The 26,061-nt window shown below is 38.6% G+C and overlaps 1 protein-coding gene and 1 long non-coding RNA gene across 6 annotated transcripts in view; one reads left to right on the top strand and one right to left on the bottom strand.

Moving 5' to 3' along the window:
- The window catches only part of LOC119534081, a 124,722-nt gene extending 116,535 nt beyond the window's left edge, over positions 1 to 8,187 (bottom strand). The window contains exons 1-2 of the long non-coding RNA XR_005216951.1: positions 8,030 to 8,187; positions 2,594 to 2,660 (exon numbers count right to left, since the gene is read on the bottom strand). This is a non-coding gene — a long non-coding RNA (uncharacterized LOC119534081). The remainder of the gene's footprint in view (positions 1 to 2,593; positions 2,661 to 8,029) is intronic.
- Positions 8,188 to 8,380: 193 nt separating this feature from the next.
- The window catches only part of BPGM (bisphosphoglycerate mutase), a 30,146-nt gene continuing 12,465 nt past the window's right edge, over positions 8,381 to 26,061 (top strand). Inside the window, exons 1-3 of one of the 5 annotated variants that reach the window (XM_037836118.1) lie at positions 8,405 to 8,525; positions 8,717 to 8,836; positions 19,556 to 20,217. In XM_037836118.1, the coding sequence (XP_037692046.1) occupies positions 19,617 to 20,217 (601 nt within the window). In that variant the 5' untranslated portion in view covers positions 8,405 to 8,525; positions 8,717 to 8,836; positions 19,556 to 19,616. Of the gene's footprint in view, positions 8,526 to 8,716; positions 8,898 to 8,917; positions 9,043 to 14,621; positions 14,680 to 19,555; positions 20,218 to 26,061 lie in introns of those variants that run through there. The other 4 variants (XM_037836117.1, XM_037836116.1, XM_037836121.1 and 1 more) reach the window with 4 other exon arrangements.

Genomic DNA, 26,061 nt, shown 5'->3' with positions numbered 1-26,061 from the left:
GCCTCTACATCTGCCTCCAGTCCCAGAGCCTACCAGAATTTTGGCTCTGTTTCTGTTACATTGTTGGTTCATGGAGATGTTTATCTTGTTTTTGAACTCAACAATATATTTTGTCTATGCTAACATTGTTTAGAGTGGAAACCTACTATGCAAATCTGACAGGCATTCTACTCCTTTTAAACATTGCTCAGGCTTCACCACTTAAGTATCTAACCTTCTCACAAACCAACCAACTTTTTCTCACCCTCACCCCCTCCCACACACATACTTAAGTGCCCCTACTTCCACCAAAATACCCTGTGAACCCTCACTAATTGCACGTGCACTTAAATATGTTATACTGTAATTAATATTTCATGAGTTGGTCTCTTCCCTACCGGACCATGCTCTTTAAGGATGAGACAATCTTTCATTTATTTTTATATCACTTGCACCTGACACAGTGGACTTGTTTATGGTAGGCACAAACAAAATCACTTCCTTCAAAATTCCTAATACAAGGTCTTAATTAGGAGACAGTCAATGAATAATGGATTACTTATTGGTTTGATTTGCTGGTTGAAACCAGCATTTCTGAATGTTTTACTTGTTTTCTCATTCTTCCTTCTCCTTTTTTGTTTTTCTTGCTCCCCCATTTTTAGAGAAAGCAGAGATGCAGCAAAGCATAAAGAAATAGGTGAGCTTAGGCAAAGAGAAATTACACTAGATTTAACCTTTTTGGGAGAGATAAAAGTGAAAATATTGGTCTATTATTAATCTTTTGCCCAATATAGTTGGGTTTGGAGATGAGAACACAGGTTCTTTCTTATTAGTCCTAAAATTAATTTTCTACATACAAGCAGTTCTAGTGAGATATAGATGCCTTTACATAATTGCTTAAAGTTCCGAGGGTGAAGAAGTGTAGGTAATTTGGCCTTGGAGCAATCTGTTTCAGCTGTCATAGATCACAACAACCCAAGTTTCAGTATATCATCTCACCTAGAATCATTCAGCATTGAAGCCTTTGCCATTAACTTAACTTTCCTTTTACTAATTTTACATCATGTGGTTACCAACAGACAATTTATCTATTTTTTTTATCTGATACTTCACAGAGAGATGATGTCAAAGACTAGTTAGGACATTCACCTGGTAAGAAGAGACCAACATTCAGTTGTTGGTACTGATTGATGGTTACAAGACTGGTAACGAATTATTTATTCTCATTATTCCTTACTTGAAAACATTTACTAATAAAGACACCCAAACTATTTGCTATATTTATTTCATAAGGATTCTGTGAGGATTCAAATGGGGAACTCTACTTATGCTGAGTCATAAACCTAAAGTAGCTTCTTTCTGGACATAGCACCTAGAAGTACCTATAGAAAAGAAAGCTCTCAAAGCCACTAGAGAAAATTGTGGGTTTTATTTTTGTTTTTTTTTTTTTTTGCGGGGGGTGGGGGAGGGGTCGTTTTTTTTTTAAAAAAGGGTGCTATCTGGGACTTCAAGTAGATTTGAAAGGTTATCACTCAAAGAAAAGGTATTTTACATGACATAATTAAGATAGATTCACCTTTTATTAGACTGTTTTTTGTTCCCTGATATGATTTTTTTTAATGCTAAATATTTTAGATTTCTTTAATTTTTCCTTCTTCTGTGTGCTTTTTTAAACCCTTTGGGCTTCATGTTATCGCAATGCACACTAGCATCTGTGGCCTGAAGCTTGTTTTGACCAAGTCATGACATGCCTTTCCCATCTAGCACAACCCCTAAAGCTTTATCTGCTAAAACCAGCTTTTCACTGTCCAAGCAAGGCCTCCAAGTTGCTTTCTATATGTTTTTCTCAAGAAGAAAACAGGAGAAAATCAACAAAGTTGATTTTATCCTATAAATAAGAAATTATATTTGGTCCTTAATCTACCATCGAGACTTCCTAAAGTTAAAATTTATTGAGCTTTTTCCATGTATTAACTTATTTAAAAATTTAGCAACTTTATGAGATAAGTATCATTATTACACCCATTACACAACAGAAGATATAAGGCAGGTTGCCCAAAATCACATGGCTAGTAAGGAACAGAGCCAGGATTAGAAACCCAGGCCAACTGGCTCCCAAGTCCACCTTCTTAAATACTGCACTGTTGTACTTCTTTTCAATCCCAAAAGCATATTCTCCCTGCTGGATAATTATTTGCCTCTAATAATTCATTTGCATAAGGGATTTGGCCTTGGAGTTAGTAAACCTGGATTCTTGTTCCATGTGTTAATACTTTTGTGATCTTAAACAATCCCTTGCCGACTTTGGGCCTCAATTTTATCATCTGTAAAGTATGGGAGTTGAATTGTATGATTTCTAGGTTCTCTTTCAGAGCTAATATTCTCAGTTTATGTAGAAAATTTAACATTATTCTTATAACTTTACATATATCACATTTTATCTTAAACTTCTAGGGTTTGAATGCCTAAATTTTTTTTAAATACATGTGCTTATTTATTGGTGCAAGTGTATATATAAGATGTACTATTTAGGGGGAAAAGGAGGAGAGAATTTAATCTTCTAGTTCTTTCCCCAATGCAATAATTTGTTAACATTTATTAATTGAGCACCTACTTCCAGGCACTGTAGACCAGTGGTAAGTGAAAGCCACAGGGTCCATGCTTTCAAAAGGCCAACAGATCTGTGGAGAGAGAGGGAATATACAATATAAAATTACATTTGTGTTAAGTTCTATAAAGAAGAGGTACATGGTTCTTTTACAACGTGTAATCTACCTAGGAGGTATGACCCAAGCAGGGGTCATGGGAAAATGACTGAATGAACGAATATCAAATTTGAATTGGAAATGATCACTTAACTACTATCAAAATTGAACAGTTCTAAAGCAAGGAAGGTGGAAGGGAGGGAGTAAGGAAAGGGGAGGGAACAGCCTTCTAGGTAGAAAAAAATCCCTGTGCAAAGGCCTAAGGACCACAGGAAGGGGAAAAGAAGGCTCAAGCTAAGAGCAATGGGAAACCACTGCAGTGTTTTAAGCTAGGAGGAGGAGAGGGGTTAGCTGTGACACGATCACAAAGACATGACCACAAACACATTCCACCAACATCACACTGGCTGCCTAAAGGAGAGCAAAAGTGGATTCAGGGAGACCAGTTAGGAGGATTCTGAGAAAATCCAGACAAGAGGTGACAGTAGCTTGGGATCGAGCGTTCGTAGTGGTGGTAGTGGTGAAGGGTAAAAAAGATGGTGCAAAAAAGTATTTTAAAATATGTCCCCTTGACTGAAACTGTAACTCTATTTAGACTGCATAAGGAGGCTTTAACAAAACATCCCGGAAATTATACTTGCTAATAAGCGTTATGCCTTCAATGTGTCAATAATGGAAGGTATGTATCTATTTCAATGAGGCTTCATGGCTCTAAAGAATTCTAGAAAGCCTGTTTTAAAATCTCCTGCAGAACAAGTTTATGAGTCAAGCCAGAAAAATAGGCTTACTGCTGTATATATAGTCATACTTCATAAATCCTGAAAGCTAAGGAAACAAATGTGAATATTCGAAAATGATGCAGGGTTAATAAGAACTTCCTTTTACGAACCTGACCTTCCAATATATACAGTGAGGTCATGTCTTTAAGAAAATGTGGGATAAAAAGCTAAGTCACCTGATTCTACATTAGAGAATGAAGATAACATTCTTTTGACAAAGAGGTAGCCAATTTGGGAAACCCATAGGCAGAAGAAATTCTTGGACAGTCAGGAAGGGAGTTTTTTTTTTTTTTTTAATTTTTAAGGGAGCAGATGAGAAATATATCCTAGAAGGTCAACACCAAATTTCCCACAGGAAAAAAAGGAAGAGTGACAGTATATTCATAAGTTCTTAGAAGCAGTGCACATAGTAGAAATTCAAAGCTGTGCAGTCTTGGACAAATGATCTCTCAGTGCCCAACTTTCCTCATGTGTAAAATGGATACACATACCAAGCATTTGGGGAGGTTTTATTAACGGAGCCCTGATTTCTAGCACAATCCCCATTCTCCTTCACTTAAACACTGTTTCTTCAAGTTAAAGAACAGGAAATCTTGGAGGAGGCAGGATACTACGGCAAAAACTCCAATAGCTCAAGCTTAACCGTATTCGCCTTTTTTTAGCTCTTTAATACTAGGGCATAGAGAAAAAGAATTTCTGGCCACTTTATCAGCCTCCATGAAGAAGCCCTGGGGCCAGGAGGCATTGTGTTTGGCTCAATAAAGATTCCCAGAGTACTCTGTCATTGGGGGAAAGAACAGCCTGTTTAAATCACTGAATCTTTTCAAGACACTGAAACAACCTTGCACCCCAGAGTAAGGAACTGGCTGAATTATAAGGCATACTACCTGAAGGTACATTTGCAAGATGGAATTATATATTAAAGAAGAATATTAAATGACATGGGGAAATTTCTGTGATAAATTAGGTAAAAACAATTACCATAAAACAGTACATATACTATGACTGTAGTCTATTTTAAAGAATTGATTTATGGAAAAAAACAGAAAGATCATCAAAAGGTTAACAATGAGTTGTCTCTGGATGGTAGGATTACAGGTACTCTAAAATCTACAGCTTCTAAGCCTTTTACAATCAATATCATATGTCTATAATAAAAAGTTATAATAAATAAATATAATATAGCATTTAAAAAAACAAGGCCAGAAATTGTGACCATTTTGTTCAGCATAACATACAATAAAAATGTGTTTTTCTCCTGAGCAGTGTGGTAGAGAATTTATAAAAGATGATTCTTGATTCTCTGCAGATTTCCTCCTTTTTCCTCTTTTCCCAAACCCCAAAGAGTTTGCTTTGTTTTGTTTTTCTGTAATTGAGAGTAGGGAAAAAAAAAGAAAAATCAACTGGGGTCTTTTCCTACTCCAGGATGTTCAAAGTTGGGGCTTACAATAGGGAAATTTCATTTGGTTCAGACCTCCCAATACCAGAGTCTCCTGGCCCTGCCACTAAGTCTGTTTCCTCTTTAGCACTCATTTCCTTACAGTAGCCTCTCTGGGTAGCAGCAAGAAAACCAGGGAAATTTCTGTACCATATCCTATTGCAGAAGTCTGAGTCTTGGCTTTAGCAGAGAGTAGGAAAAGGGAGGAAAGCTCAAGGCTCAGCTCTTACTGAGTTCTCACAATAAGAACACTCCTAAGTAGTTAAAACTTTATATTTATCATTACTCATTGTTAATATAAACATCTACCATTTATTGAACACTTTCCACAGGCCAGGCACCACACTACATTACCTTATTTAATCTTCACTTTAACCATATAAGTATTACACCTATTTCAGAGATAAAGACCCTGAGGCTGTTATCAAGCAACTTGCATAAGGTGCTAGTAAGTGGCAGATTACAGTAATTTAGATTGCAACTGATTTCAACATTGTCTCCATTATTCTCCACATTACACTGTGAGGTAGGTGAGGATCCTAAATTTTAACTTATGAAATGAAGGGAGAGATGGCATTCACATCCCTCCTGAATCTGTATGGTGGATCCATAAAAGCACTTTTGGTTCTTAATTTCAGCAAGGGGCTCTTGTGCCTAGTTGGTCAAAGATGGGAGTCAAACTTGGGCCTATTATACTGGATTATGGCTGACAGATTTTAAGCTGACCATGAGTAGAGTGTGGTAGAACAGATACCAGTGGCAAACAACCAGATCATAATGCATCCAGGTACTGTTAAGACAAGGAGACCACCCCGATATGGGAAATCGGACCAACTAACTCTGGAGTTTGCTGGAGGCAGGGAGCCAATGGCTCTGCCAGGCAAAGAAAAGGCAGAATAGCCTGTCAGTGGGTAATGTTTTGATACTTGGTGAATCATCTCAACCCTACCTGGAAAAGGCAAGGGGTTACATGTAAATAGCCATGAAATTACTCTGACCAGATATGTATGCTATCATAAAAGAGTACTCTATTCAGGTATTTGAATAAGGCAATCTGCTACTAACCCTTAAAGTACTATAAAAGTTAATATTATGTTTTCAATAAGCACTTACAAACAGAGTTATATGTGAAAGGCTATAATAATTTACTGCTTTTTTTCATTTCTTGTTTACATGAAAGTGGAACTATACCAAAATTATTTGAAGAAAAGTAGTGAACTGAGACACAAAGAGCTATTTTCATAATATCTATAGCACTTGCTATATCAGAATTTTATTCCTCATGATTGGTCTTAATGGAGGTCAATTTTAAAATCAGAAATCTTGATATTAATAAATATTTTGGGGGGTGTTAAGGGAGAATGAGGGGGGCAGGAAGAGAAGGAAGCATTTTCCTAGAATTATGAATTAGCAACCTTGGATTCTTGTCCCAGCTCTGTACCCAACAAGCTATGTCATTCTGAGCAAATCACTTAAGCTTTAGTTTCTTCACCTGTATAACGATGGGCTAGAATTCAATTTCTAAGGACCCTATAAGTACTAAGTTTTTGTAAGTCTAATATCCTTTGAGGCTCATTCTTGCCTTACATGAGCTTATTGTCATCATTGTGAGCCAAGATCTCATTATTTAAAAGTTCATAAGGGAGACAGTTCATCAGGCAGACCAGAACATAGGATTAAGGATGTGATATTACTGCCTAGATATCTATGGAAAACAGTTTTGTTATAAGACAGCAGTAACTCCTGCAATTTTGTTAAGTCTTTACATGTTTGTTCTCCAAGGATTATACTTGCTCCTGACTAAAAATTTGCTTTTTAATTCCTATCCTACAAAAAGATCACTGATAAAATTGCTTCCATTTTATATCAAAATCACTTATTCATAAACCAAATAATCTTAAGAATGGTTCTAAAGGGCAGGTGATGTTTGATATCGTTGATGTTCTATGTGACAAACTCGCATTCCGTGGGTATCCATAACAACAGTAAAAGGAAATTCAAATGACCAAGTGCTCTTAATTCCAGAGTAAGTATCCCAAAATGTTAAATGCCATAAGACTCTGCTACTTCTGAAAGGATGTCTTCATCCTGCAGGGTATGGACAGTGGGCAACAAGTAGGGAGTTTGATAACTCAGTAGAAAAGCTTTCTCCTCACTTTGTCCCCTTGCTGTATAGAGAAAAGGAAAAGCAAGTGGGCAAGTGTATAGAATTGAAAGTTGCATTCCTGAGCTGAATTCCAATAAGACAGGAAGTTGCCAACTTCAGCTGCTCTGACCTAAACTCTAGTTACTTGTGCAAGTTAAATTCCAGCTATCATTTGATGGGACCTATCAGTCACTTGATGGAACCTGTCAGGGATTGGATTCATGCTCTCTCAGGAGAAAAGGACTGTTCTTTGACATCCCAGGAGGAACTACCATGCTTTAAGAAGGATAAATGAGGTATAGAATGGGCTAGGAACAATTAGGTTTTACATGAATTTCTGGTGGGGAAAGATAATCCTTTAAAATGTATGTAGAATTATTAAGGCCTTCCTTGCTGGTCACAAAGCTACTGGATGTGTCATGAGGATGAAAGAGGAAAAACTCAAGGGAAGACGCTGAACACTCGGCTGGACAGTTTCTAGAACTCAAGAAGTGGAATTCCCCACGTAGTCGGGCACACATGGCATTCCTTATCTCTCTCACCCACACCAAAGTTCTGACGTATATGCTTCAAAACGGTGTCTGGTAGTTCCAGCCAGCTTAGAAGCTTAGAGTCTCGTGTCAGGCTTCAGCTATTTCCATGAGTTGTTCAGCAATTGTCCTCGAATTATAATTCTCCTCACTCCTACCCGTCTCTCCGTCGTCGGTTCTATAAGCTTTTAGTGAATTCCTTTAATCACTTTTCTTCCCCAACTAAAACACTGTCAAAGAATTGCCTAAGGGGAATCCCTATAAAAGCAGTAGGAGGGAAGAAAGGATGAGTTGCTGCCCATTATCAGGCACTTCAAAGGCCTTCGCTTTAATCACGATTTCACACTCAAAACCACGCATTTATGCAAAAGTCACTTTCTTCTGAGAGGACTACCCTACTTCACCCCCAATTTACAACCTGTAAATTTCCAATGAGTAAAAAGAAACATCACCTCATCATGTCCAATCTTCTGCAGACCCCTCTTGTCACTAGCAGGTGTCTCTCTTAACGACAGAAAACACTTTTGAGAATCCCTACACGCACTAGAGCTCCTCAGACTACAGGTTTTTGTATGCCCGGGCGACACTCATGGGATTCTTTCCCTACTTCTACCAGGCCCAAGCCCGCCCACCAACTTCGAAGCCAGCCCTTTATTGGTCCACGCGTGTGCTCGTATCTTCAGCGAGCCAATAAAAACTGCACTTCCTACTCCAGGGATTTGGAAACGGAAAAGACCTGGGTCGGTCCCGCGGAGTTGGGCGGGACCACCCCTCAGAGCCGGCAAGGGTAGATGAGTGACGGCTTGGCCTTCCAATAGGCAGAGCCCAAGAACCTGCCTCTTCTGGCTCTCAGGATAGAAAAAAGCGTCGATGCCGGCTGCAGCAATGAGTTGTAGGAGGCGCTGGCTGCCCCGCGGCTCCGGGAAGCTGCTGCTGGCCTCTTTGCAGGTGAGTGGATTTGTTTAAGGATATTACTGTTGCAGACGTTTCCATTTTTATAAGAAGTTGTGGTATTTGTTGTTGTTTTTTGTTTTGAGGTGCTAGGGAGGCCGGTTCCTTTACTCGCCTGTGCGGTCTTTGGTGGGAATCTGGCACTCGCACATCCACCCCTCAAGCTGCGACCCTCACTTATTCCCCAGGTCCCTCTCAGCTGTCCATTCCTCAGATGAGCCACTCTGCGAGTCACAGTTCTGTCAGCTTAAAGAAGGAATCCGACTTGATGGTGGCGCCTTGATGGCAAGAATAAATAGAAGTTGAAGGCAAGGATGCACTCATCTCTCTTGGGCGTCTAAGGCTTGGTGTGGCTGAGCCTCTTCAATAGTAAGGTTCCCTGGAAAGAAGCTCGCTCTATTTTCAGGACTATGTCACTATTTTTAAGGCACTGGCAGACTTGGCCCTAAAAGTTTAAGTACATAGAAAAAAACTTGAATGCCACGAAAGGAGAAAGAAGAGCGCCATTTGGGAGGTGAATATATGGTTTCATGTTGCGCTCAAACCTGGAGCCAAATCACAGGTTCTTAGAATCACTAAAAATTAAAAAGTGGTTTCCCCCTCTTTCCTGTGGGACGGGGGCTGATATTACAACAGGCAAGGACAATACAAATGCAGAATTGAACTGAAGTTCACAGTTGTGAACTCAAATTATGGAGAAGTTGTAGCTTATGAGTGGCACAAGTAGGTTAGCTGACTGAATGCAGTGTGAAAACCCTGTCTTTCATCAGGGTATTCACGTTTTCTATAATGAAGGAAGAGCACATGCCAATTTATCTTTTATTTTATAACTTGTCTCCACTGAGGCAGGGTCTAGGTTTTATACATCTTTGTATTCCTACAGTGCCTTGCACACTATAGATTCTCCCCAAATGGTGGAGGACTTTAGAGAAGCATAACTCGAACAAATAAAGTAGCAGGAGCCCTGAGTTGGAAGTCAAGATAAACAGGTTTTAGTCCTAAAGCTGTTAGTATTTGTGTCATTTTAAACAAACCGGTTCACCTCCCTGGCCCTTAAGTTTTGCATCTTTAAAAGGCAGATATTACATTAGATTATTTTTGATGCCCATGCCTGTATAACAGTCTGTTGTTAAATGAAGATGATTAGACATTTTTTCCACCACAAGTACACAAGCAAAATCTTGTCCCAGTAAATTCTGTACCAATCTGCTTAGCAAATAAAAGTTCCCAGCTACAAGGATAGTACATGTTCTTTTGTGTTCATATTTAAACCAAACCAAATGGATCATTGTAGAAAATTTTGAGAGCACAGATATACGTGGCAGAAAACTGTCATCCTCAGTCCCATCACTCAGAATCAACTACTGTTATTGTTTGGGTATATCTTTCAGTCTCTCTTCCTCTTTTGCCTCTGTGCCTTCTATGTTTGGTTGAGATTAAGTGGCACATTTCATTTTAAGTAAAGACTGATGCAGATATATAAGTTCACCTATGCCTTCATCTTTGTGTGTTTGGTGCTTGAAGATCATTGGACACACTAATGTGTGAACTGACAGGTCTCTTGAACATCTATGGAATGAAATATCTGGTGTGAGGGGATGTTTGTATGGGGAAATAGGACTGAAAGTATTACTGAATGAGAAGACTCTTTTCACTGAAACTTGGCCACAAATTGGGGAAAATATTTATAAAATGTAAGTTAAATTTTAACCACTTTACCAAAGTATTTGGATAACAGAATATTGTTTAGTATTGGTTATGTTTCTAGGACTGTATCTTAATGCCGCCGCCCTCCCCCAGCCCCAACATTTCATTGCATTCTTCCTTCCACTCCTAATTTAACCTCCTTCTATCTACCCCACCCTCATTTTGCTTTATTCCCAGCTTTTCCCTCTACTCATACCATCGGCAAGGTAGGATTCCTTTGGTGGGCCTGAGTATGGGTCAGACTTGGTAAATTAGTCAAACTCTGCTCCATTCACCTAGCATATCTCTAACTTTTTGATAGAGTACTTCACCATAATCTCATTGAATTTTCCTAATAGCCCCTGAGGTCAGTGGTTTCATTATCCTCATCTTTATGGATAAAGAACCTGAGTCTGGAGAATTTAAATAACTTGTTCAAGATCACACTGTCAGTAAGTAGCAGAACAAGAACCCATGCCCAGGTTTTTTTTATTCCATACAATGGGTTTTGATGGAAACAATTTGTGTTAACCAAAGCCACTACCCCAGGGAAGTAAGTAACCAAAGGTACAAAGGAGATATCATGAGTAGGTGGTGTGCACAATGGCGATGACATGCAGGCTGGAACAAGTGATGTGCCCCAGGCAAATATGCATCTCATTGCATATGTGTCTTTCTTTCCTGTGAGTAGGGGGTCTACCTGCTGTGTTTGGTAACACCTTGTAACAGGTAATCTATTGAGGATATTAATAGATGTAAGGTTGGAGAATATGAGCAATACCATTTGCTCCTCGTAAAAGGATGTTCTTATAATGTATAATGCAAACGAATTGAAAAGTACTGTAAAGAAAAAGTGATAGACCATGGCACAATAGAAACTTTTCAGTACAGTCATGTTTGAACCTCTCATATTGAGCTTGATTGTTATTAAGTTCCATATTACGGGGGTGGGCATGTTCTGTTAAGTCACTGAAAGCGCTAAGAAACTGAACCTCCAGATTTCATTTTCTTGAGAACTGTTCCTTTTTAATTTATCAGGAATGTGGCTAACTTCTCTTATCTCTATGCTCTCAAATATAGCAAGCCCATCTTCTATAGTTAGAATTCTAATGCAATGTGAATGTTAAGAGTTGTTCAAAAACTATCCAGAGGATTTGGACCAAGGAAAACATCTAAATGGTCTAGGATAGCAATTGAATATTTAATAATTAGGGGTAAGCTTTGTATCAAAGTGACTGTTCCTTCACAATTCTTCAACATGATATCATTGATCAAATTTTTTATTATGGAAATGGAAGACTAAGTTTTTAATCTGGACTGGATCCTGTAATTTGGCCCACCTGTTCATGAGTTCTGATACTAGAGTCTCAGACATTATTAATTTCCAAACATTTGAGGAAGAGCAGAAGACGAGTTCTAGGAGTTTTAGTCTGGAAGACAGTATGAGCCTGTTACAGGAGGGAAAAAGGTATGTGAAATGTTATTGCTTAATAAGGGGCAGGAGTTGGAAACAGCAGCAAGACGGTGATCCTACATTTGTTGAAATTGCCCAGAGATTCTGAAACTATTGTAGAAATAACTACAGTAAATGCAGTGCTTTCCATGTGCACCATTCCCCTATCTACCTTCTCCATCCCTGCCTTGGCAAAGGATGCTAATCTTGAAACATAATTTTGCTTTTATGGTGGCATTTAGGGAAGGAATATTCTTTGCTTTGTAGCCAATTTAGATGGAATGTTTCTACATATATAGAACAAAAGGTCTTTGAAAATGCAAGTCACCTGCAAATTGTTTCCTTTGAATCACCTGTTGTTTCTTTATTGCCAAGGCAATTGCATAGCACCTACTCCTGAGCAAGTATGCATTCACCTGAAATGTGAGGCATTGTGACTTAATTCATGAAGCTGAGTAATAAAGCATTTCAAAATGACAGAGTATATTCTTGAAAGAGATTAACACGATGAATCATTTTCCCCCCTAGAGTTCTGTCTTGAACCTATTTCTAAACAATTCAGTAAAGCATAAGTCAGGGTTCTCGGACAGATTTAAATATGCTAAGTATTATCTAGTATGGGGAATAACAACAATCATAAATAGGATTCTATTACTCAGGGTCCTTTCTGTTCTGGTTAAGGATAAAATCTGATGATTTAATAATGTTTGGATTATCCTATGATAGGATGCTTGGCTGAAGGTTCAAAATATTGATACGATAAGTAGATCTGCGTATGGTATCCAACTAGGCCAGAGGTCATCAAACTACTGCCTGTGGGCCAAATATGCCCACTGCCTGTTTTGTTTTTTTGGCTTTTTTTCAAACAGCCTTCAAGCCAAGAATGGTTGTTACATTTTTAAGTAGTTGAAATAAAAAAAGTCCTATTCCATGCACATGAAAATTATATGAAATTCTAATTTCAGTGTCCATATATAAAGTTTTATTGGAACACAGTCACAGTTACTCATTTATGCATTGTCTCCAGCTGCTTTCATCTACAATGGCAGAATAAAGTAGTTGTGATAGAGACCATATGGCCTGCAAAGCTGAAACATTTACAGAAAAACTTTGCCAACACCTGAGTTAAGCTATAGGTCCTATTTCAGTAGCCATTATCCTGGTCCAGGTCTTCATTATATGGTACCAGAATTATTGCAAAAGCCTCGCAATTAATATTCACTGCCCTCATTTTCCATCTCCCTCTGTATTTTTGAGTACTGCTTCACCCTCCTAAAATGTGTACTGTTTATTAAACCTGTAATAGTGTCCCAGTGTTTACAGAAGAACCTTTGGCACAAGGCTTCTCTTGGTTCATTATCAGGTCTTATCTTTCTACACTAATCTCCTGCTTCCTTTTCATATCCTATACTTATGATGACCATATAATTTTCCAAATGGGGCATTTAAGAGTGAAAGGGGGCCCTAGTATTAATTATGTTGGAGAAACAGTCCTAATGCAAGACTGTCCCATGCAAAACAGGATGTTTTCAGCCTACCTACACTCCACCCAGCCAGTTTGAATTGGCCCACCACTCTCCCATAAGCACTTATTCCTCTGCCTCTACTCTCTTAGGCTAGAATTTCTTTTCCTTGTTCTGCAAATCTAAATCATCTACCTTTTTCCAAGTCTAGCTTAAATAGTGCCATGTTTGTGAAGCCTTATTCCATGATAACGCTCCTTTCCTAGCTTTCTTATGAATGAAGTGCTTTCTGATAGTGTGGATTATTTCCTAGTTTAGTAATGTACACAGAAACACACATGCCCATCACCCTTCCTTCACTAGTTTCTTGAAGACATTCATGTTAAATTACATATTCCTCACAGGTCTAGTATGGTGCCATGCCCAAATGGAGTTTGCAAAATATGTTTGAAGAATAAATGAATTGATGAAGCTGGGCAGACTGATGGGTATTTGGTGCCGCCCATTTATGTCTTCTATTTTCATGTGATTAAAGTTGTGCGAATAATAGAGTTTTCCATCAGAACAATTATAACAAGCCAAGTGCTGGGGACACAGCCTTGGGATACCAATGCGGCAGTGTGGCAGAGCAGTGTAAGGCAGAGGTGTAGGCTTTGGGGTCTAGTCTGCCTGAGATTGAATTCCAAGTCTGTCAGTTAACCCCACGGAATGGTAGTTGATGATTGGAATATTGCCAAGCACAAGGTGAGCACTCTATGAATGTTAGCTGCTTTGACTAGTTATCATCATAGTATTATTGTTGGTGGGTAGGTAAGTGCAAAGACCCAACACCAGGTTATAGCAATGAAAAAGCTGGGGAAATGCAGCACTGCCATCTTAGGGAGAAGAATTTGTTTCTTTTGATTGGAGCGATCAGCAATATCAAATGCTACAGAGGGATCAAAGCAGTGGAGCCCTGAGAGAAGACAACCTGCATTTAGTACAAATAACTAAGTGGCAGTCTTTTGAGAGACTATTTCAGTAGAGTGGACAAGTTAGATGTCAGGGGGCTAAATAGAATGGCTAGACAGAAAGAAAAGCAGCAAAGAGGAAGGGAAAGAAAGATGAGATATAGTCATGTAAGAGATATATTTTAGTTAACTTTTTCTTCAAGCCAGACCATACTTTAGAAAGTATGGAGTATGCTAATTAGGTGACCCATGAGGCCCTTTTTGGTATTAAGTAAATGATTAATTAAAAACTAACTCCAGGGTGGTGGGCTCCCCCACCCACACCCACACACACACAAAACAAACAAACTCAAAACAACTTGTTTTTAAAAAGAATCATTTTTAGTTCGAGGGTGGGGAGTATATATTCTTATAAGTTGCCTCTTTAATAAGTTGAAGTGACTGTTGCCTGACTTGACTTTGTGCATTGAGGTTTTTCTCCTAGCAGTAATAAACCAAGCCTTCCTTTATACTTACTCGTTTGTATGCTTCCGTAAAATAGCTGCCTGGGGTTGAAACGACGAGTTGTGACTGGAGATGCCGCTCTGAAGTGAAGCCAAGTAAGTCTAGATCCTCAAACCAGGACTATAAAATCTTCATTGGTAAGGTGGAAAGAGCATAGGTATTGGAGACAGAAGACTTGGATTGCAGTTCCATGCCACTTAAATGGCTATATGTTTCTGGACTCATCAGTTGGAGTCTCCTTTTTCCCTGTAGAGATTATGGCCATGTACAGTCTAGATTATAAAGGGCTCAAAAGATTTGATGGCTAATTATTCTTGGCCCTTGCTTTGCCATTACATATACTGGGATTCTTCAGTTAAAACTTCCTAACATCTTGACTCTTGTCAGCTGATTGTTTTTACTTTGGCAGTTACCACTAAAACTGTCAAGGCTTAGCTTCATTAGCACAATCTAATCATTTTGGTTCGACTGACGTTGATTCATTCAACACACCTAAGTGCCTAGTTTGTGTCAAGTATCATGCTATGCTCTGGAAATACAGCAGTAAGACCTGCCTTGATTCAGCTTATCGTCTAACAGCCTATGTAGACATCAAACAAATATCTTCTAAAAGTAATCCATCATAAGTGCACCAAATGTTATAAAGCAGGGTGCTTACAAGAGTTTGTAAGAAAGAGGCCTGGCCAAGTTCCCAGTAGTGAGAAGGAAGGGCATAGAAGTCTGCACAGAGCAGACATTCTGTGTGGTCCTTGGACCAGCAGTAGTAGCATCACCTGGGTACTCGTAGAAATGCAGATTCTCAGGCTCTCCCCAGACCTGTTGACTCAAGCTCTGGGGGTAACCCCAACAATGTACTTTAACCAGATGTCCTTGTGATTCTGAAGCAGGTTAAAGTTTGAGAACCATTTAAGCTGAGCTCTGAAGCTGCACTATCCAATGTAGTGGCCTACGAAGCTACTGAGTGCTTGAAATGTGGCTTGTCAGAATTGAGGTGTGCTTTAAGTGTAAAATACACACCAGGTTTATGAAAAAAAAAATTTTTCATAAAAAAAATTGTTACTTGTGCTGAAATGATAATATTTTGGACATATAGTGTTAAATATATCAATTTCACCTATTTATGTTTTTTAATGTGGCTACTAGAAAATTTTAAATTAACACATGGTTTACATTATATTTTGGTTGTACAGCTAATCTAAAGGATTACTAAAGGTTACTTAAAGCTGGGTGGGGCTGAGATGGCAAGTGGAGGGGAGGAGATGTAGGTTACAGAATGCAAAGGTCCTGAGATAGGAAAGAACATGAAAATAACAGAAAACCAAAGCCTTGCAGGTCACATTAAGGATTTTGAACTTTAGCCTAAGACCAACAGGAAGCAATTGAGGGTTTTAAATAGTGTGCTTAGTTTTCAGGAAGTTTGTAGCTAATAAATGAGGATGACGAGAGTGCTGCAGCTGTATGTAGCATGACTCTCAGAAGCAAAGTTTTTTTTTTATTTCCCTTCAAGGTGGAGCAGGTGGAGAGGCTGGGAGGGAGGGAGTTATGGTCAGGAAGTGCCATTGAGAGGGAACAAGACCTTGCCGATCATCCAGTTGTGACACTTCCATGTGAGGCATGAACATCCCTCACTTACTTGGGAAGTAGTGTCCTTGCCTGGGTAAGAAGAGTTTTCACTTCTGTTCATTTTCAACTCAGTTTAAGCCCAGAGCTGAAGGAAACATCCCAGGAAGAGTCTGAAGCTGAGTGGGAGTTTGAGTATAGAGCTAGGAACTCTGGGGGCACCAGCAAAGGACTTGGTGAAAGGAGGACTGTAAAGTTGGGTCTGAGAGAAGGAAGCTTAGAGCAGTATGGGGAGTAGAGGATCCGTTCTTTGAAAGGGCTGTGTTAGACAGTAACTGAGGAAAGCTGGGATAAGAGACCTTGGGAATGGATGGTGGGCTCACAGACTTCATCTGTGACTTGGAAGAGATTTTCCTTTAAATTGGAAGTCATATACTAGCAGACTAAATCTAGCCTGCAGACATGTTTTTCTTTTTAGTTAACATTTACAAATTTTATTCAAATTTGTTGCCCTATTTAAATCAGATGTCACATAAAAATGTACTTTTTGTTTGTTTGTTTTGTTTTTAACATCAGCTCTGGGAACCCTAGGTCCTCAGTCTCACAGAGCATCAGGCTGGAGTTTAGCAGTGGCTACTCTTTTTTTTTATATGACGTTTTAGGATCTGAAAGGATTGTTTTAGTTTTTTTTTGTTTTTTGTTTTTTGTTTTTTGTTTTTGAAGACATTTACTATAAAAAACAAAACAGAATCCATAGGTCTTCCATGGTTTGACTCTAGGTCTTGCATTCTCCCCAGTCTTTGGTTTTGGCAGTCCCATCTTTTTTTTTGGTTGCCAAAATACTCTAAGAATGGTGCCCTTGGTTCAGTTGGACCAGGTTATTCGAAAGCTTTGTCCACTTACACATGAGTTGCCTCCATCAAAGCAGCATGTACATTCTACACAGTTCACAACGTTCTCACCACTCCCTGTGGTCTTCACTCCTCTTTTCACATCTATCTGGCCATTGTAAGCATTGTTTGCCCCTGCCTTAAACTTCAAATCAGCCTGACTACTGTGTCATGTGCTTTTTGGTGAACAATTGCTACACCAGCTCTAGTGCACTGAAATCTTTTAAAACCATTGCAGACTTTAAACCTCTGCCAGCCCCAAAAGTTCTTTTGTAAGTATTCATCAGGTAGTCAAATGGGAAAAGTCAGTTGATACTTCCAAGGAAGAGAAAAGGTAATGACTTTTTGTTTACATGAGATAAACACACTAGTTTGGTATCTAGCTTACACTGTATTCTCCCTCTGTGTATCAGAGTGAGGGAAGGGTATGCATTTGTATAGTCTTTTGTCTGTAGTACTCTAGCACATATATATTGAGGAAAATAAAAGAGCAGAGAAAGTGGTTTTTTTTCTTAAAAACAAACAAAAAAAACATACAGCAGAATGTTGAGGTCTTGTAAAGCTTGGTGGTGGGTGCCTGGGTGTCCATAATGTTATTGCTACACTCTTTTGTGACTTGATATAGTTAAAAATTAAAAGATGAAGGGGACGTGCTTCTGCCTACAAAATTTGGCCACCCTACCCTTCTTCATTTGAAGGGAATGTAGCTTTATTAGCTTGTGGAGGCTTCTGGCTTGACAAGACAAAGTTTGAGGTAGAGGAACAGGTGATGGCTTCTCTTATCTCCATCCCTCTCCTCAGTCACCACCACTAAAACAATACAGTGGTTAAGAGGGGTGGATCCTGTTTTGTAGGGCCTGAAACTAAAACACACATAACCATATGAACTCATCTGGCCTCTCCCAAGGCCTTAGAAAGGTGTGTTCAGGTGAGGGGCCCTGAAACTTAAGCTGCATATGCGTCCTGGTTATTCTGCCTCTGGGCAAAAGCAGTCAGCTGGCAAGCACTGCCCACGTGCTTTTCATCCCATTCCCTGTTCTTCTGCCTCTCTGATGCCCTTCCTAGGATGAAGATAGAAGCTTTTCTCTTCCTATGTTGGAATTCTCAGCCCTGTGAGGAGCCTTTACCTGAGCCAGGCTCCTCCACTTACCTGGTGCTTCTTTGCTTCACATGCATTTAAAACTTCAAACCTGATACTTGACGAGAAAGGAAATCATCAGCCTAAATGCCCATCACCTTTTCAGTTACTTGCAGATCACCTCAATCTGATTTCCTCCCCAGGGTCCTCTGTTTACCTTTCACTGAAATATGAAGCCTTACTTTAAAGGCTTAAACCACACCCCAACACCCCCTTTTTTTTTTCTAGAATCTCTAGGAATTACTAAAGAAAGATAGAAACTAGATCTAGATTCCAATTAACACTGTCACGTATTGTTATATAACTGTCGATGAATCACTGTTTACATGGGACAGAAAATCTCAAGTTAACTAAAGTTGCCAAGGATCGCAGAGACTAGGTCCAGAAGCTCATGTAATCTTTACCTCCCCAGTGTGGAAGATACTGGAGTGGAAGAGGAGAATACCATGCCTGTAAGCCCAGGCAACAGTAGATAGGCACATTGCTATAAGAGTGAAGGCAGGCTGATGCAGCCATGTCTTCAGATTCCCCAAGGGAGAGACAAGGCCCAGCAGGTCTTTGGGCCAACAGCTTAAACGTAAGTTCAGAAATATTTCAGGGTCGCCTATTTCATTTTGATTCTTCTTCTTCTAAGGATGTGGCTGGTGTGTGTAGATCTGAAGGGTTGGGGAAGAGGAGGGAGGACCTCCTTATCAGAGTAATTCCTCTCACTCCTACAGATCTGCTGTTACTAATCTGTATCTCCAGGCAGCAACTCTCAGCTGCTTACATTTGATAGCTTGTGCATCTGGATTTATTCCAGGTGAGAAATTATTGAAATGACTACCACATTTGTATTAATGTCAATTTAAAATAATTTTGAATGCTGTTTGAACCCATGTATCTTGTGAATCCTTAGATTTTCTTGTATCTAGTATGGTCTGTGGCATTGAAAAACTAGTTGCCACCAATCTGTGATTTATAAGCCAAATATAGAGGGTGGTTCATTAAGTTAACATGTTTAATAACTTATATAATAAGGTGAGACCAGTAAATATTTATTTTTACACTGGAGGAAAAACAAAGTGAGGGGATCCTTTTTATCTGGTAGAAATGCAGCATACCATTGGAATGAAGTAGCTGTTCTGTTATTTTACATCATACAATTTGTATACTCTCCAGCCATCAGAAAATTGAAGTGAACTAGGTTCCCTGTAATTAGTTATCTATAGACTATGGCTGTTTGTATTGCAGTGTATGCATTGCCAGATATCTGATGTCAAAACTGTTCAAAGGAATCCCAGTTTATTTTAGAAACTGGCTGTTGTAAGTTGCGCTACCATTCCCAGGTAGTCAGTTGAATGAAGAATATAACTTATTCTTTTTTGTTTGTTCTCTTTCTAGATGTATCGCTGTCATTGAACATTGGCTCATTTGAACACACCAGAGAAGCTCAGCCACCACTATGTCCAAGTATAAACTTATTATGTTAAGACATGGAGAGGGTGCTTGGAATCAGGAGAATCGTTTTTGTAGCTGGGTGGATCAGAAACTTAACAGTGAAGGAATAGAGGAAGCGAAGAACTGTGGGAAGCAACTGAAAGCACTAAACTTTGAGTTTGATCTAGTGTTCACATCTGTCCTTAATCGGTCCATCCACACAGCCTGGCTAATCCTGGAAGAGCTGGGTCAGGAATGGGTTCCTGTGGAAAGCTCCTGGCGTCTAAATGAGCGTCACTATGGAGCCTTGATTGGTCTCAATAGGGAGAAAATGGCTTTGAATCATGGTGAAGAACAAGTGAGGCTCTGGAGAAGAAGCTACAATGTGACTCCACCTCCCATTGATGAGTCTCATCCTTACTACCATGAAATCTACAATGACCGGAGGTATAAAGTGTGTGACGTGCCTGTGGATCAACTGCCACGATCTGAAAGCTTAAAGGAGGTTCTGGAGAGACTGCTTCCCTATTGGAATGAAAGGATTGCTCCTGAAGTATTAAGTGGCAAAAACATTCTGATATCTGCTCATGGAAATAGCAGTAGAGCACTCCTGAAACATCTGGAAGGTACCATCTTTTATGCTCCTACTTATTAGAGGTTGCTAAGTGTTATAGTCTGGTCTTTATCTAGAAAGGACATGGTTTCTAAGCGCAATGGACCACTTACTAAATAGACTTTCCTTCCCTATTCCTTTCGTCGCTTGAGACTTTGAAAAATTATCTTGTTCTGTAAATCAAAATCCTGTGCCTTTTACATTCATGTTGCCTGAGGCAGTGTTTCTCAAATGTTGGCAAGCAGCAGAATCACATGTTAAAACAGGATTGTTGAGCTCCAACCCTGGAGTTTCTGAATCAGTAGCTCTGGAGTGGGGCCTGAGAATTTGCATTTCCAACAAGTCCCCGGCTGATACTGATATTGCTGCTTGGGGTTCCCCACTTACAGAAGCACTAATCTAAAAGATGATGTGGCTTCTGTAGAAAGGTGAAAGGAAGATAGGAAGGGAAGAACTTTGTGTAGCAGTAGTATTCAGAGAAAGTTTATTTGTTTGAGTCTTCCAAGTTAAGTGAATTATTTAGACTTCAATCTTGCTCAGTTTCCTCCAACTTTAAACAGTTATTGGCTTGTTTTCAGAGCTTGGTTTTCTGAGCTATGCTTTTGTTCCAGTCCTCTCTTTGTAGATCAGGCTTAATCACTGATTGGGAGAAAGTTAGGGGGAAGGAAAATAAAAGGATGGATTATTAATTTATCTTGATTCCAAAATTTTGAAGATTATCAGTATCCTTAAGTGTCACTATTTTAACTATTTGATCTTGTATTCTAAATGTATTCTAAAAGATACTGCATCCTTGCTTTCCTCTTAAGTAACATGAACTCAATTAACTCTTTTGAGGACTCAAGCTCACCAGTTTTGGGCATCAGTGATTGCACTGTGAGACTTTCAAGAAATTTCTCTCTCCTCTCTTTCCCTTCACTAGACAATCCCAGACTGTTCTGCTTTTTGAATGATCTGTTTTGTATACTGTTTCCTGATTTTCATCACTGTCAGCAATTAACTTGTGTCAGAATGCATTTCTTCATCACTCCTTTTCTATTCTGGCTTATTTTTCTATATGGGGCTGGGCAAACTGAAAAGGTTGGCATTGTATATGTACAATGAGTGAAAATACACTGTTGATAAAAAGAGGGGCTCTTTATGAGATTTTTTAATGTAAAATTTTTAGCATGTGTGTTTTATTCCTAATTTTGAAAACATAGCCAAGAGCCAGATCATTACTTGGATACCTGATATCCATTAATTGTTCAAAGATCTAAAATCTACTGACTTTATTGGCTATTAGAAACTTTATTGGCTAGATACGGTGCTCTGTCTTTTTGCATGTGAGTGTGTATGTGTCTGTGTGTATATATAATTATTAATTCAACTATATGAAAAGGCTTCTATTCTTGTTCTATATAGTCAGATACTGGATTAAATAATATAACTTCATCATTAATGGAATATGGTACTTTATTGTTCGATGGAGAGTTGAGATTCCTCTAGGACAACAACAAACTGAAATTGAGAATTTCAAAGTTTCTGTCAGAGGATGTATTCTATCCTACTATGCCAACTCCTTTTTTCAGAGCTGGAACTTAGATTTCGCTGTGGCTGGGCGTCATTCCCTGAAGAAAATGCCCCTGTCTCCTTCAGGATTCTAGTGTCTTTTCCTTATTAGCTAGAAAATCTCTTTAACCAGCAACAACACAAAAAACTTCCTGCTGTTTAGTACCATTTATCCTTAACCTATCTTCAGGTTTATACCTAAGACTATTACACAGCCCCAATCATAGCTCATTCTAGATACCCCCTTCTATCCTACCTACTAACCCCTTGATGTGTTTACAAAACAAAGGCACCCAGGGGTATCAGACTAGTGCATTTATTATTTAACTATTTGTTACTGTTCTTTTTGATGGGAAACGAGGAAGGTTTAACAAATAGCGATAAAGAAGGCTGTCACCGTGGGGGGAATTGCTTGCAGAGGGTTAGCTTAGACATAGAAAAACTTACTTTCTCTATATTTGAGGAGGCTTTTACAACTAGTAATAATTTAAAATAATTTAATCAAGTGGTGCAGTTACTGTGGGAAGTAGTCTGACAGTTTTTCAGTTATACAGTGTTACTGTGTGATTCAGCAATTCCGCTCATAGGTATATATCTAGGAGAAATTAAATCAAATGTCCATTCAAAAACTCGTACATGAATCTTCATAGCAGCGTTAGTCATAGTAGCCAAAAAGTAGAAACATCATCTCCTGATGAATGGATAAATTAAATGTGCCATATCCATGCAATGGCGGATTATTCAGCAATAAAGAGGAATGAAGTATTGATGCAGGCTGTAACATAAATGAAACTTGAGCTTATTAAGTGAAGTGAAAAAAGCCAGTCACAAGGGACTGCATATTGTATGATTCCATTTATATGAAATGTCTAGAATAGGCAAATCTATAGAGAAAAAAAGTAGATTAGTCATTGCCTACTGCTGGGGGTATAGGAGAATTGAGGGGGTGGTGGTGGTGATTTTTAAAGTATGGAGTTTCTTTTTGGAATAATAAAAATGTTCTGAAATTGATTGTAGTGATGGATGCTCAAGTCTGAATATACTGAAATCCATTGAATTTTATATTTTGGGTGAATCATAAAGCATGTGAATTGTATCCTAGTAAAGCTATTAAAATAATTTAATCAATAGGGATTGAAAGTCTAAAGGATTTGACAGTACTTGCTTAGAAAACAAAAGTTTAAGGCAAATTAATATGAATTAATATAGAAGTAATGAAGAAGAAATACATGTATGTGAAGTAAAGAATAAGGGCAGAAGTGGGTTTACAGAAATCACTAAGGAATTAGCGGGCATTAGTCCCATGTTTAAATGTAGCCCTTCTGAGGGTTGGACATATGCAACTAAATAACCTTTCAGAGAGTAATGAAATTAAAGTAACTTTGAGTTATAACTCCTCTATCCCTATCAATATAAATAGACTCCATATAAAATGTTTTTTCTTTGAGGATTGATTGATTTAAAACTGATTTTCATGCAAAAAGAGGTAAGTTTAAGAGAATTGCATTGGAAGTATGTGAAAATAAAAAAGGCATAGACTGAAAGAAAGTGTCTGAAGGGGAAGATAGGTATATGTGAAGGAGACAGGAAATGGAAATGCTAGGTGTTCTAGTTTGCTGATGCTGCCGGAATGCAAAACACCAGAGATGGATTGACTTTTATAAAAGGGGGTTTATTTGGTTACACAGTTACAGTCTTAGGGCCATAAAGTGTCCAAGGTAACATATCAGCAATCGGGTACCTTCACTGAAGGATGGCCAGTGGTGTCTGGAAAACCTCTGTTAGCTGGGAAGGCACGTGGCTGGGGTCTGCTCCAAAGTTCTGGTTTCAAAATGGCTTTCTCCTAGGACGCTCTCTAGGCTGCAGTTCCTCAAAAATGTCACTCTTAGTTGCACTTGGGGTAGTTGTCCTCCTTTAGCTTCTCCAGAGCAAGAGTCTGTTTCCAACGGCTGTTTTCAAAATGTCTCTCATCTGCAGCTCCTGTGCTTTCTTCAGAGTGTCCCTCTTGGCTGTGTCAGCTCATTTATATGTCTCCAGTGATTTCATTTAGACCCACCCTGAATGGGAGGGGCAACACCTCCATGGAAATTATCCAGTTAGAGCCATCACCCACAGTTGAGTGGGGCACATCTCCATGCAAACAACCCAATCCAAACATTCCAACTTAATCCCCACTAATACGTCTGCCCCACAAGATTGCATCAAAGAACATGGCTTTTTCTGGGGGACATAATACATTCAAACCAGCACAGTAGGATTGGTGATCAGTGAGAATGGCAGACATTCAGAGATGATAACTGCCAGAACATGCAGTTAGTAACAAGTCCATAGCTGGGGAAACAAATGAAATCGTTGTGAAGGTTGAACCTTTTACACAGGAAAACATGAGGGTGGTTTATATTCTTGGCTCACCCATCCTGGGTAGAACAATAACTGTGTTCCATTTTGGTCTATACTACCCCCTGGTGGTACTATTGTTAATATTCATTGAGTTCTTTGATGTTGCTACCATTCTCTACTGTGACTTACTTCCAAACCTGACATGGAAGAAATTATTCCACGCCTATGAACTAGAACACATTGGATTTTAGGATTACCTTATAACTTAGTTATAATCTCATTTTAGAGGTTCTCTAAATGCCAATCTCCATTTAAAAAACTTCTGTTATATTGTATGTTGAAAAGTAAGATCCAGGTTTTTATGTCACAACTGTAAAAATTAAGCATCAGTGACTTTCCCAAGATCAGAAGAAATAGTATATAACTAGTATGTTTAGTGCTATTTAATCCCTTTCTTTTTCTTTTTTTAATTAAGGTGAAATTCATATAACATAAAATTATCCATTTTAAAATGAACAATTCAATGACATTTAGTACATTCACGATGCTATGCAACCACAACCTTTATCTATTTCCAAAGCATCATCCCAGAAAGAAACTATGTACCCATTAAGCAGTTACTCCCTATTCCCTGCTACCCCAGCCCCTAGCAAGCACTAGTTTGCTTTCTATAGATTTAACTGTTATGGCTATATCATATAAATGGAATCCTACAATATGTGACCTTCTGTGCCTGGCTTCTTTCCCAATGTTCATCCACATAGTAGCAAGTTACAGTACTTCATTCTTTTTTATTGCTAAATAACATTCCATTGTGTGTTTATACTATAATTTGTTTATTCATTCATCCATTGGTGGACATTTGGGTTGTTTCTACTTTTGGGCTATTTTAAGACCTTTTGAAATGTATCTTAGTTGTATATGCTTACCAGAATAGGAATACCAACATTACTGCTGTTGTCTTACATATATAACTTTCAAGAGTTCCGGTTACAGGCAAGACTTTATGTGATACCTGATAAGTTTTCTTTTAGGTTGGGAAATTAAAATTTCACTGAAATTGAGAACCTAACTTTTTAAGACTCCAAAAATGGAGTCTTCCTTATTTTAGGGGAAAATGGAGGTTTTCCTCTTATGTGAAGTACTACTTGCCAATTTATTTTTATTGTAAAATTCAATGATCATACATCCTCATTTTCTGGTTACTATTAGTAATTATAGTGTCACCTTACTATAAGAATGTTAGCTTTCATTGTTATCAAGAATGAATCCTTGAAATGGGCTTGCCTTTTGTGATTCCTATTTCTATAAATGCAAAAGTTGCTCAGTTTTCCTTTGCGTAATTACAGATGTCAAAAAACTTGTGATTGTAGATTCATCTTGTACCTAGAAAGCATGACTAGGCATGTTTATATGAAATTCTCCTCTCTAAAAACGGGAACTTTCAAGAAACTGGGGCAAGTTTTTCCTTATATTGTCCTTAAAATGCCTGACAGAGTGTTTACCTACTGCTGGAGAGGAGTGTGGTTAACTGATAGAATCAGTGACAACACGTTTGTTCAAAAACTGTAACTTGGAGGTAGGAAGAATGATGACCCCAGTTAAAGAACTCATTAGAATATTGCCTTACCCTGAAATCCCAAAGTGCCTTAACATCTTTCTACTAAGAGTAAAATCATATTACTCATCTACTCTTAAACTGTGTATGCTTCAACAGTGGAGAGTGTTAGTTCTTCAGAAGTTGTTTTGTTTATCAAGTATTTGTACTAGGACATTACCCTATAGAGGTAGTCAAATCCTGACTGACACCCCTTTCATTTTGTGGGAAAGAAGACAGGTGCTGTTGAAGAAAACTGAAACCCAGAGAGACCTCAGATGACTTAGCCGTGATTTTGGTGTCATGAACTCTGCCCAAAACCCAGTTCACTGAAACTCTACACATGATAATCACCTGGACATTTTGTTT

The sequence above is a fragment of the Choloepus didactylus genome, chromosome 5 (genome assembly GCF_015220235.1).
Source record: "Choloepus didactylus isolate mChoDid1 chromosome 5, mChoDid1.pri, whole genome shotgun sequence".
NCBI classification, from domain to species: Eukaryota; Metazoa; Chordata; class Mammalia; order Pilosa; family Megalonychidae; genus Choloepus; species Choloepus didactylus.
This window is presented reverse-complemented; position numbering and strand designations above follow the sequence as displayed.